Source organism: Ambystoma mexicanum, chromosome 12 (genome assembly GCF_040938575.1).
Source record: "Ambystoma mexicanum isolate Mex_15411 chromosome 12, UKY_AmexF1_1, whole genome shotgun sequence".
In the NCBI taxonomy this organism is placed as follows: Eukaryota; Metazoa; Chordata; class Amphibia; order Caudata; family Ambystomatidae; genus Ambystoma; species Ambystoma mexicanum.
In genome coordinates, this window is record NC_090936.1 from 122,897,148 (window position 1) to 122,910,467 (window position 13,320).

Here is a 13,320-nt window from a genome sequence, read left to right on the forward strand (position 1 = left end):
AGTGCTCGGATGACACAACCAGGTTTCTGGCCCTAGAAGTTGTCAGTCTGCAACAAGAATGTTTGGGACATTGGGAAAGATTGGGCAAACTGAGCTATAGGAAATATGTAGAATGACAACACGCTGAAGGAGACAAGCAAGGCAGGTTGCTAGCCTGGATATATAAAACTGAGTCTAAAAGGGAAGCGATACAGGCGGCCAGAGGAAAAGGTCGAGCTATTCGTTTGATGCAAGAAAGCATAAATAAATGCTTTTATGATTACTATAGTGAGTTATATGCGGAGACATTGGTAACACAGCCATCAGAAATGGAGGATGCCCTCGAGCAGATGGATCTCTCTAATCTGGATGCAGAGGCAGCAAGCAAGCTGGAGTCTCCAATAACCATTGAGGAACTGGAAGCCACCATAAGAAGATTGCCGACTGTTAAAGACCCAGGGGCAGATGGGTTACCCAGTGACTTTTAGTTCCTAGCAGAGCTGGTGCCCCCATTGTTGGCCATGCTGAACAAAGCGCTAGAGACAGGCGAGTTGCCAATGTCGCTTGGGGTGTCCATTAAAGTTCCATTATTGAAGCCCAACAAGCCTGACACGGACTGTGGATTTTATACGCCCTTGTCGTTGCTTAACCAAGACAGGAAAATACATCCAGCCCTCAGGGCCAACAGACTCAAGCCAGCTATAGCTAATCTTATACACCCGGATCAGTCGGGATACGTTCCAGACCGAAACATTACGTGCAACCTGAGGAGGTTGCACCATGTCATTGATTCTACGCAAGCCAGCGCGCATAAATATGCTGTGGCCTTGCTAGCAGTAAAGCATTTGACTCAATTAGGTGGCCGTGGCTGCTGGCAGTAATGCAGAGGTTCGGTATGGGGCCAACATACATAAAATGTGTATGGCGACTATATAGCAGTCCAGTAGCGAGGGTCAAGACATTTCAAAGCGATGGCTGTTGGGAAAAGGCACCAGACAGGGCTGCCCATGGTCACCCATGCCATTTAGTCTGGCTTTAGAGCTATTAGCGGTGTATCTCTGTAAGGAATATCAAGATGCTGGTATAGTTATACAGGGCAGTAGTAACATGATCTCATTGTATGCTGATAATATGCTGCTATACCTGCAAAACCCAGAAACCAATTTACAGTATATCTTAGATGTGTTTGAGCGCTATGCAGATTTATCAGGCATTACAATTAACGCGCAGAAATCGTGTTTGTTCCCACTAATAGGGTACAGGAGGTACTCTCCAAACACGTTACCGGTGCTACTGATCAAGTGGGAAGGGTCCACATTTAGATATTTAGGAGTGGATATTTTTCATGACCCCAAGATAGACCACTTACAGAACACACAGAAAGCGGTAGATCAAATCGAAAAGTCTGACTTTTTGGGCCAAACTGCACCTCTCACTGATGGGGAAGGCTTTGCTGCTGAAGATGGTGGTGCTCCCGAGGTGGCTTCGTTTTTTACCAACATACCATACAATATACCGAAGGGATTTTTTAATAGACTTGACACTATATGCCGCAGCTTTTTATGGCGCAACTAGAGGTGCCGTTTGGCATTAACGAAATTGCAGACACTGCACGATCAAGGAGACATACAAGTGCTCAACTTCGAAGTGTATTTTATGGCGTGCCAGCTGCAATTCGTTACAAACTGGCTGGCGGATGAGCAAACACAAGATACCTTGTTGCTACAGCTATCGTGCGCCCCGTACTTCTTGAAGGATGCAATCTGGACTGTGGCGCCGCAAGTCCAGTGGCCCCCGCTGCTGCTGACGCTGGGCAGGACAACATGGCACAGGGTTTGTTGCTTTCTGGAGAGGAAAACCCCCCCTAACCCCCTCAAGTCTCATTGGTGGCACTAAATGAGGAAGATCCTCAATTTAGACTAAATGTGAGGAAGTACTGGGAACCTATGGGGATAGTGACGGTGGGAGACTTGCTGAGAGAGGGCAGACCAATGGACCACTCGCCTCAGAAAAAGGTATACACGAAGGACAACACATAATACATGCTTCATTCCTCACCGGACTAAAACGGAAATGGCCTGGAATAGATTGGGTATTGCAGGAAGATGGTTTAATAGAGACATTCTATGATATTTCAGAGAGCGGGCACACATGTCTAGAATTTACGAGTTAATAATGTCACAGCCGGGGGATATGCTGGTGCAGACATACAGGAACAACTGACCGATGCAGTCTGGGGGGTAGAGTGTTAGCATATCACAAGAAAGTGTCCAGAAATGCAAAACTCCCGTTGATTCAGTTGTATGTGACTCATAGGGCATATCTAACCCTAGGAAAAATCCCCAAGTTTAGAACAGCAACGGAACAAGCCTGCCCAAAATGCAGTATGATTAATGTGGATTTGGTACATATGTTCTGGGCTGTGCAAAGATCCGACAATAAAAAGGAAGAGATAGCCCAGTCATTAGCTAAAGCAGGTATAACGCTAGACACAAGTTCTCCCACAGCCTGCATGCTCGGCATTTTTGCATGCCCAAAACAGGCAAGACACATTAGCAAGCTGAAGGACCTAGCATACATCCTAGCGAAACGCAGAATGGCAATGGGTTGGAAAGCGCACAAGAGTCCAGAAGTGTGTCAGTGGTGGAGTGACTTAGAAAAATGGACACTGGCAGAAACCTCAGTATGGCAAGAGGCGGCCCAGCGGGGCCAAGGAGATCGGAACATAGACCTGGACTCCTGGCAGCACATGGTGCAGGAATTGATGGCCTTGGTGCATAATGCTGCCCAGGCGGTAATAAACACCCCATCACAGTCCGTGGACTAATAGAAATGTATAACCTAATGCAGTTGGGTGCGAAGAGTTTGAGCAATGTATGTGGAATAGGCTGGGGTCTGGGGGATGAGTTGGGGTGGAGGGACCAAAGGCATGATTGCCTGTACATTTATGCAATGCATATAAGAGTCTGTCACTTATGCTATTTTTAATAAAACAATGAATTAAAAAAAGAAAAAAAAACAACAAAGGAAAGACTATTGACTGGGGCTCGTCCTGCCCCACTAGAATGTCCAGTTGAACAGCCTGGTCTTTGTCTTCAGGTTGTGCGCTTTCAGGGTTCTTAAACTCATTTTCACAGATTCCGTAGTAAGGGCACTCTGAGGCCAAGATATAATGGCTTGACAAAACCTCAAGTCTCTTCCAGAAGTCAGTGGTACCACAGACTCCATTAGACTATGTTGACCATGGTCAAAATTATAGAAAATCATGTTCATCCATGGACTTTCTGTGGTGGACCAACCATAGACACCCGTGGTTTCTCTAGGAACTTAAAAATGGGAAACTGAAACTGGCGATTACTTGATAGCCTTTTGTTTTATTTTAGCTGTCTTTTGCTATCAGTCTACCAATTAACACTTGCATCACACTTCCTTTACATGTGTGTGAAGATTTTGCTAAGCTCATATTTTGCCAGTAGCTATTGGTTTAAAATTAGAATATTTCAAATGTTGGTACATGTTTCTAAATGTTTTGTTAGTTTGTCATTCTAAATGCTGGAGGGGAAATGCAAGAGGATTGCCTTTACTACTGTTATTTAGCCTACTTATTGGCAAGCAATATTTCATCTTGATGTTCTTTTGGCTTTGGAGAATAATAGTTGTATATAAAATAATTAACCCCAAAGGACCGTGGATTTTTTCTTCCGCCTTACATTGATCTGTTTTCTCTTTTCAGTCGCTCATTACGTTTGTGAACAAACATCTGAACAAACTGAATTTAGAGGTGACTGAACTGGAAACTCAGGTATAAACTTTACAGCGTGTAATACTTTCTGCACTGTTTTATCGCTACTTTATTTTACTTTGTTGATATTGTTTCACACATATATAAGCAAGACTCTGTTAAACTGCATTACATATCGATTGCAAGGTGTGCTAAAGGGAATTAACCTACAATATATTAGGTTTATGACTCCATTTAATATGCCATCTCATTTGGAAGATTGTAACAGACTCGATATTGTAGAGCAGAATTTATGAAATTTGCAGAAAGCTAAATTAATTCCTGCAATTTTGCATGGAAAATTGCCATTGTTAACCTGTTCCTCTATTTTCACTGAGGTGGACTAACGGAGCATGCAGCATTATGTTTGTTTCATAAAGGCTTTGTTCTTGTCATGATGGGTCCAAGGAATGTCTCTACAAAGAAAATGCGTGCTTTTTTTTCTCTGAACAATCGGAGTGGAAGCTGTACGGAAGAGATATCGGGGTTTCCTTTTGGCTGGGAAATTGGCCTCCTCCTTCACCATTTGGTTTATGTCCCACAGCCACAGGGTCATAACCTCCAACTCACTACTTGACACCCTAATACAGTCTTGGGGTACAGAACCCACCCAGCTTGTTTGGCAATTTATTCTTAAATAGCCACAAGATTATAGCACCTAGCACACTTCCAGATAACCCCCACGGATTTGCCCACCTCTCTCCTTGACTGGTTCAGAGTTATAGCTCCCAGCTGTACACTCCCAGGGTGTACCTCCTAGCACACTAAGGGATACAGTGTCTTGCTCATCTTTGCAGCCAACCCGTGAATGTTGCGCTTCATTGGGTTGCTCCTCTTGTTAATGTTATTTTAAAGGATATTTGTACTGCGCACTATCGCCACTGGAGTGGTCCCCTGACGCTCTGGCAGTTCTGAAAAAGGGTGGGGGGTTGAGTTAGTGGGAATAAGCTGGAAAAGTGCAAGGGAGCAGTGATGTGCTGGTGGCAGCCTCAACCCGGTAACTCCGTTGGCTGGACTTGGGGTGTTTTCCGGTTGGTATTCGTCGTGCGATGATGTGGGAGTCTGTGTGGTTTGTGCGTGTCTATGTGGTTTGTTTTGTTGTTGCAGTGAAGTTTGTGCTCTTGGGAAATGCTCTTGTCTGCAGAGGCCTTATCATTAAGCCTCTCAGTTCTTTCCCCACTCCCTGGCTTTTCTTCCTCCTGGTCTCTTCCAGCTCCCACTCATATTTCTCTCTCTCGCTCTCTATGCTCCCTCTCTCTCTCTCTGATCGTTCTCTCTATCTCTCTCTGCTCCCGCTGTCTCTCTGCTTTCTCTCTCTCTGCTCTTTCTGCTCCCGCTGCTCCCACCCTTTCTCTCCTCCACCCTTTCTCTCCTCCACCCTTTCTCTCCTCCACCCTTTCTCTCCCCCACCCTTTCTCTCCCCCACCCTTTCTCTCCCCCACCCTTTCTCTCCCCCACCCTTTCTCTCCCCCACCCTTTCTCTCCCCCACCCTTTCTCTCCAACCCTCTCTCTCCGTCTCTGCTCTCTCCGTCTCTGCTCTCTCCGTCTCTGCTCTCTCCGTCTCTGCTCTCTCCGTCTCTGCTCTCTCCGTCTCTGCTCTCTCCGTCTCTGCTCTCTCCGTCTCTGCTCTCTCCGTCTCTGCTCTCTCTGTCTCTGCTCTCTCCGTCTCTGCTCTCTCCATCTCTGCTCCCTCCTTCTCTGCTCCCCCTGTCTGTCTCTCTCTACTCCCCCTGTCTGTCTCTCTCTGCTCCCCCTGTCTCTCTTTCTCTGCTCCCTCTCTCTCTCTGCTCCCTCTCGGCTGTCTCGCCCCCCTGTTCTCTCCAGCTCTAGAGATCTCCCAGCTCCCTCACTGCCCTCTTAGCTCGCTTACCTCTGAGCTCACCCTCTGGCCTTTTTAGAACTCTCAAGCATCTCCTGGTTACTTCCTACTCTCCTCTTGGCATTTCCCTCTCCCTGCAACTGGCACCATCTCCTGAAACATGCACGAGTTATTAACTTGCGCTCTGTTGTAGGGATCTGCATAACTGAGTCCTTCTAACAAGCTCTGATCTTAGTTCACCCCAGTGTACCCTACTTTGCATTCTTTGAATTGGATTCTTGCCATAAGTGGAAATTCTGTATTGCCTGTAATTTTATCTTGAGCTGCCATGTCTTTAAATGGGTAGGCAGCCATTTTGAGTTCAGGCAGACGTCTTGCCTCCTGTATGCGGCTCCACATTAGCTCTCTTTGGTGTATCAGTTGCTTTGGTGGTTCCCCGGTTTTATGAAGATTCCAGTTTGATGTATATCTTCACTGGAAATGGGGGGTGGGCTAGTGGAGGAAAGTGCTGTACACTTGTCTTAATGCACAGCCTGGCTTTGCATTTTCACCCACAACACTGTTTAGGGGCAGGAGCTCATCACATGTGTACCATGGAGGGTGCTGGCCCTTTAAAGGGAGAGACATGTATTGAAAACAACTCTGCAGGCTCAGAGAGCCAGACAGAGAAGATCTAGACCTTTTTCATAATACCAAGCAGGAAGACTGATTAGTAACCCTCACCCAGGGTTGCTAAGAGTGAGTGGAATCCAGTAAAAGGGAGAGCATGCATGGAGTGGTGAGCCAGACTCTGCGCACGCAGTGCCAGCCCCACTTGCAAACTTCCAGGGCTATGTGTCACTGCCCGTGACTGCTTAATAATAAAAGGCAGATCGGTTTCTTGTAGAGTTGTTCCTCCCATCGTAGTGCTGCTGCTCTTTTTCATATGATTAACCTTATGAAAGCATTTGGTTAAGCTTTAACCAATCTCACACGAATATAAGATAATAAGACACAGACACTTCGTTCTAGTCAAGCACCGGTTGGGAGAGAAAACTCTACTTCAACTGGCAGTTGAAATGGGCTAGTGTGGAAGTATGTCAGAGAAGAGGAGAGTGCAGATGTGCAGGAGAAGCTGGAATTGATGAAGATGTAGAAGGGCAGGAACAGTTGAATGGACCAGAGCAGTTGGAGGGGCCGGGGGGGATCAGGGGAGGGGGGAAGCAGATGAGCCGGAGAGATGGTAGGTGGTGCTTAGAGCAAAATGGAGGGAAGAAAGAAGGATGACAAATGGATAGACGGAGAGAAGGAGGATTGAGACCAGATTGGATAAAGTGAACCTGTGGGGAAAATCGGGTTGAAGGAAATGGGACAAAATCTTGGTGAGTTGGAGACATTGGTGATCAGTCACATGGTGGTAGAGAGAAGAAGAGCGGAGGAGAGGTGAAGAGAGTAAGCATGGAGAGCCGTTGGAACTCACTTGAAGGTCTATGGAGAGTATCGGTGAAGGCAAGACGCAACTGAAGCAAAGATGTTGAGTGGGACATGTAATGGAGGAACAAGCAGGAGGGCCAGGTATCGAGACAAGTTGTAGGCCCATTATCAAAAGTGAGCATCTGATTGGCAAGGGGACAGTAACATCCTGTTGGGGCTGTAGAATCTGGACCATGATTTAGGGAGATAAGAGCCCAGTAGAAAACACATAGACTCCATGTCAGTCTTACCTCTCAGAGAAGCTGTGGAACCTGGTGACTAGGAAGTGACCTACAAGGTGAGTTGCTAAGCTAGTTCTGCAGTGCTACTTAGCAGAGTGGCCACCCAGCTACAAGGGCTTTATCTAATAAAAGGAACCTTTGAGTGTGACCTGGGGAAAGACAGAAGAGACTGTTTGTGCCGTTTCTGACATTAGTTGCCCCAGAATCGTAAATACATTTTAATAAATTCTGGAAACAAAACGGTAGTTGCATCTAATTTGAAGTCTACTTGGCTTCATGAGACCATCTCAAGACGCTGGTTTGAGGACCCTGTTAGAGTATTTACCTAGTCCCCAGAGTCGTTCTCGGCGGTTGCCAGACATTTCGTCGAAAAAAATTGGTCGACCAGACAAATGGTCGAACCAATTTGGTCGAAAACCAAATGGTTGAAATTTTTTTTTTTTTTATTTTAACCCTTTTTTTTTTTTTTTGGGGGGGGTCCCCCCCCAACCCCCTTTTTTCTCTAAAAACCCCTTTTTTAACTAAACGAAAACCCGAAAAATAAATATATAAATAAAAAAAAAATTCGACCATTTGGTTTTCGACCAAATTGCGTCGACCAAATTGCAGTCGACCAGTTTTTTTTCGACGAGTTGTCTGGACACCGTTCTCGGCATGGGCCAAAGGCATGTTCCAAACCTTTTTCTTTCTGACTCCCCCTATTTCTTGGATCTCTCAGGGTTTTGAGACATGTAATTTATCAAGCAAGAAACGGTCTCTTTTATCCCTGAAGCAGAATACTGTGTTTTTCCCCGACACGGCTTGGTATCACCCCCTTCCTGGGGTTCTTGGGTCCCTGAAATGTCGTGTCAACCCACCAAAATTGGTAAGCGCTTTGGGTACTCTTTTATTTGAAACCATACTCTTCCAACCCTGCAACCAGTTGCTAAAACTGTAGCTCTTAATGGTAATATACTACCTGAACAACTAGGTTCCTGCACTTTTGCTTCTGTATTGGGCTATACATTTATTGAACTAGGCAAAGATTGTGTCCTGTATGACTGGCTCTGGGAATACCTTCATACATAAAAAAGAGGTAGGGATAGTCCCTTAGAGCATAACGTGGATAGGGACATGGGAAAATTAATATATTGTTATACCATTGGTATCCACTATGCTGTTATGGGGAAAATCTAGTATAATTTAAATCACTTTTAATTATAGTGTATCCTAACAGCGGATATCACATTTATTTTGCGCCACTCTAAATACTGAAAACATTCCTTCTTTTTGAAAAAGATTTTTGATGGAATCTTTAAAAACATAAGCAACCATCAATAGTACCTAATTGGTGAGACAAATTCCAGAATATTTTTCTTTTTAAGAATTTCTTTGACTCAAAATCACATGAAAGAAAATATTACAAATTTAAACACAAGTGCAGAAAAAACTTGAAAACAAAAGATTAGGCAAAATTCAAAGAAGTCAAAAAAGTCATCAGGACACATACATTCAAAATAGATTTGAAAACAGAAAAACAAAAACAAAAAAACCTTATTAAATAAAGCACCAAATCTTTTGGAGTGAATGAATGCAAAAAAGGTAAGTAAAGAAATGGAGGAAAGAAAGGAATACTACGGCCAAAGTTAGTATTACAGGTTCCGCAGTTCCATAAATGCAGGTCTGCCTGGCTCTGGGAATCCCGCCTTGATGGATGCCACATCCTCCTTCTATTCTTCCTCCAAGTGAAGCAGTACTTGTGCGCTGGGATAAGTTCATAAGATGTTAAGAGCCATCTGTGTGTGTTTTTTTTTTCCAATAGCAAGTTAACAGTGGATATTCAATCTTACTTAATTGCAGTTTGTCTACTGCCAGTCTAGCAAGGCTTCTGCATCCTGCCTGTGGGCAGTCTCTGAAATCCTGTATCCACATCTTGAGACTCCTTGGGCATACATCTCCTGCACCATTGGTTACAAATCTTAATCATCTTCTTTCTTGGTTTCATCCTCCTTGAGGAGCTCATCAATAGGCCAAAGATCTTAAAGGGGTTGTGTCATTAAGAGCCCCAAGATTGTTCCTCTCTTGGATTCAGACAAAACCAAGCATTATAACTGGTTTTTCCTCACGACAAATGATAAAAATGATTTTTCTGGTGATGAATATTGCGCGGTCTTAGCGCAGGTCTCAAAAGGTCCCAGCCTTTATACGCCAATTAAAATCCTACTCTCAAGCATACTAGATCAGTAGATTCCATTTTCCTGGATCCTACTATCATGTTCCAACTAAAGCCATTTGAACCTCATTCTGGTTTTGAGTAGAAAGAGCTCAGTTATTCACTGGATGGAGTCCCCCTACTGTACAGCTATTTAGCCCCTTTCAGTAATAGGTGGGAGAATTGTTTTTTATGACCAAAGTTTAAAACGCTGAAGGTTTTGCGTGTGGTATTCCGCATGTTGGCCTGGCCAATTTCCTAATACATCTCAAGTGCTCAAAGGGACTCTGAAAACTAGGAAAGCTGGCTTACCCAGAGCCTCAGGCCAGGGCAGTGGGCTTCCCGGCCAGAATCCACAGAATCCTCATCCTGGTCCACACCCTCTCCCTGATCAAAACAACACAGACCTTAAGGTTGCTGACCTTCACAATCGCTGTCATCCTGAGTCCAGTTCCCCTTTATGTATGAGGCCAGTGATGGTTGCTGTCATGAGCCTTGCACTCTTGTGCATATATTTCTCAAAAGGTTTATTTTGGGAGTCAAAATGGAGAAGTAATGGATTATGGCTGTGAAGGGCTCGGCCTTCATCAGAAAATCATTGTTGCTGTCACCGGACACTTTACCTTTTTCGATATCCTACACAGACATCGCCTTTACATTGACGCCAATGTCGCCTGTGAGTTCTCCCTCCAGCACTTACTGGTGCATTGCCACAAACTTCACATTAGTGGTGAAGGTAATGACGACAAGGCCACCACCACACGGCCTTTTTCAATGAAAAACCTTTAGTTAATGATCAGTTCAGGTAAAAAATAGATCGGCCACTGTATTTCTTAAATCACGCACCAGACCACTAGCCAAGAAAAACCAATGGGTTGCGTCCGCCCAGTCGGAATAAAGTTAAGCTGTTCACTGTGAAGGGATCATGAAGTAAGACACAGACAACAGATTCACTTGTTTAAACAAAACTGTTTATTTTTTTTAAATGTCAGGATGTAGTAAGGCCTAACTTGCCCTAAACTAAGGTGGGATTTCCCTGCCTAAAGGATAGTCTGTATCATTAAGTTCAACTCAAGTCTGTGTCCAAAACCTATACTTGCCGTCATAGCTCAAGTTATACAATGTGTAGGGATGTCAGCAACACAAATTAAGTTCCGAGCTTTTTTCAGCTCCTGGCTTGCTTTCCAGCTTCCCCTTCCCCAAGTTCAAAACAATTTCAAAAGGACTTGGGGTTCCCTTCACCAAGAAGGCAGCTCTTCCAGCTTCAAAAGTACAATCCGTTCATATCTCTTGGCTTTCAATAAAAATTCCAGTTAAATTTTGTAACCATTCAGGCTTTCCAATAGTTCAAACAGATTGAAGAAAGAAACAATCACTTCAGCACTTATTATACAAAACGGCTTCTGTATCTCGACTTTCCTTGGTTCTTTCTAAGTAGGGGCTACTCGGTCTAGGCGCAGTTGTCGGACCACACAGTCCACCCATTACACGTCAGGCAACTGATAACTCTTAGCACTTTATTATGTACTTGACTTTCCTGCCAACACAGGTTTTCTCCCTGAACCTGTGAAATTACATTCACTTCTGTTTCTCCTTGGCAGTTCCTTGGCTTTGCAACAACATGTATTTCACACAACTTACTCTGTGGTATTCATTCTTTTCCACCACCTTGCTTTCACATTGTTCATTAGTGCTTCTTACTTGCTTTTCATTTTGTTCATAAATGCTCATAATTTGTTTCACTGCATTCATAAATGCACATTACTTGCTTCTCACTAGTGCTGTATTTCATATACTTTTCATATCTTTTCTTTAGTTTGGTATTCAATAACAATTGTTGCATTTCAAAAGTACTTTGCAGCTTGTTCGGTATTCGAAATTCTTCACTTTTGTCTCCAAACCCAACTATTTTAAGTTTCAGTTCGATCAGCATTTTCATATGCCCAATTCAAGCCCCTAGAGCGCCCCAGTATGAGTGTTCCCTTTCTTACACTCATCGTCTACGTCTGCTTCACCGGGCATCTTCTTTCTCCTCTCCGGCTTCGTCTCTCTCCCCTTGTGCTTGTCAGGAGCTCTGGCAAACTGCGTTCGCCACCTTCCGACCTTGCTGCCGCGGCCTGCGGCTCTATGGAGTCTTCTGTGTCCCACAGCTACAGCTGTGGACACACGGCACAGGAGAATGCAGGTGTCTCGACCATCTTGTGGCCCATTCAGGCCCCGGCGTCTCTCTCACCCCTCTGCAACACAGTGTCCTTCCCGCCAACCCCTCTCAAACCTTCTCCACGTCTCGCAGCTGCGTTCTTCTCACCAAGCATGTTTCTCCCTTCCTTCTGCCAGTCATTTTATGCACCAGTGGCCTCTTAACTGGTTGCAGGTGTAAGTCCTTTGCCTGACCATAGTTGAATCTATTAGTTGGACATGCCTAGCCATTGCAATGGTATTCTTACATAGTCCTCTTCCTGGTCTAAGTCCCAAAGTGGTGTGAATGAATGGAAGTGTGCATAACTCCCAGTTGCCGCCTCCTCCTCCTCCTCCTCGTCCCAGTCTTAAAGCAATATGATTGAAGGACAGTTTGTGTGTGTGAAAGAGGTAAAGATCGACAATAACTTACCTGAAGGCAGGAGGAGGGTAGGGATCATTCTGATACTTGAAAGGGGGATGCCATGCCTCACCCAAAGACATCCTCTTCCCACTCCCCAAGGTCCCTCCACCCAGGTGATCCTCCCTTGCATATCCACCCCCAGAAATGGCCTTTCCCAAGGCCACCTGAGAGGAAGATCAAGGGGGCAGTAGGTGGGAGGATGCCCTCAGGTTCCCCAGACCACCCACGTGGTGTTCACTTGTGCCCTGAAAAGCAGCCATAATTAGGGGGAAAATAACTGCACAAGTTTTCAGGATTGCAACCTCTTGCCGTATTCTGGGCTAATAATCATGACTTACTTGCCCTCTCATCATTTCCTCTCCTCAACCCTATGTCTGGCTTTCACCAATACTCTAAGATAACTTGAAAAGTAGACATACCATAGTATCACTCAAAGATATAAATCCTTATAGAAGTATGTTAGGCAAAAAGTGTACAATTGTGGCAGAATGCTCCCCATATTGACTGGGAGACTACAAATATCAGAATGCAATTCAACAAAAGGCAAACAAATGGTCTCTCAGAGAGCACTGGGAACTGTGAGAAACCTGAGGGTATCCTCCCTCCTACTCCCCCCTGGATTCTCTTCTCAGGTGGCCAGGGAAAGGCCATTGCTTTTGGATCCTGACCCTGGGGGTGGAGTGGCGAGGGACGATCACCTGGGTGGAGGGTCCTTGTGGATCAGGAGTGGGGTACCCACAGGCGAGACATGGTATCTCCTTTCTCCATCTGAAAACCAAATTAACCCTCCCCCAGGCTTTTTGGGCTATTGTAAGATATCTTGCCTCGTTTCCCCTCATTGGACCTGTCACAGTACACAGTATGTTTACCACTCTGGTACGGAGACGAAGAAGACGACTATGAATGCATACCATTGGGGAAGTCAGGCATGTCCCACTAATAGGTTGACTAGAGGTCTGGCAATTGATCTTACTGACCCACAACTGTGGGCCCTTAATACTCCTATGGAGTATAAGAAGTGGGGCTGCACGCCATGGCCAGTGACCTGTGTGAGGCCAGAGACCTGAGTGCGAACATGGAGAGCAGGTGACGAAACAGGCGGGAGAGAAGCAAGTAGGTGCCAGGACTGGAAGCCGCGTGAGTCCGGAGAAGGAGAGATGCCTCGTCCGAGTGCGGGCCATGAGGGAGTGTAAATCTTCGGCTGAGCGGCAGTTACCGAGATCAGCAGCAGGAGGCTGTGCTCCGCCCGAAGC

The 13,320-nt window shown here is 45.2% G+C and overlaps 1 protein-coding gene across 3 annotated transcripts in view; it reads left to right on the plus strand.

Annotated features, from left to right (window-relative positions):
• Window positions 1-13,320, plus strand: part of PARVB (parvin beta) — a 533,348-nt gene that overhangs the window by 489,738 nt on the left and 30,290 nt on the right. For all 3 annotated transcript variants that reach the window (XM_069628141.1, XM_069628143.1, XM_069628144.1), the window contains exon 10: window positions 3,713-3,781. In XM_069628141.1, the coding sequence (XP_069484242.1) occupies window positions 3,713-3,781 (69 nt within the window). The remainder of the gene's footprint in view (window positions 1-3,712; window positions 3,782-13,320) is intronic.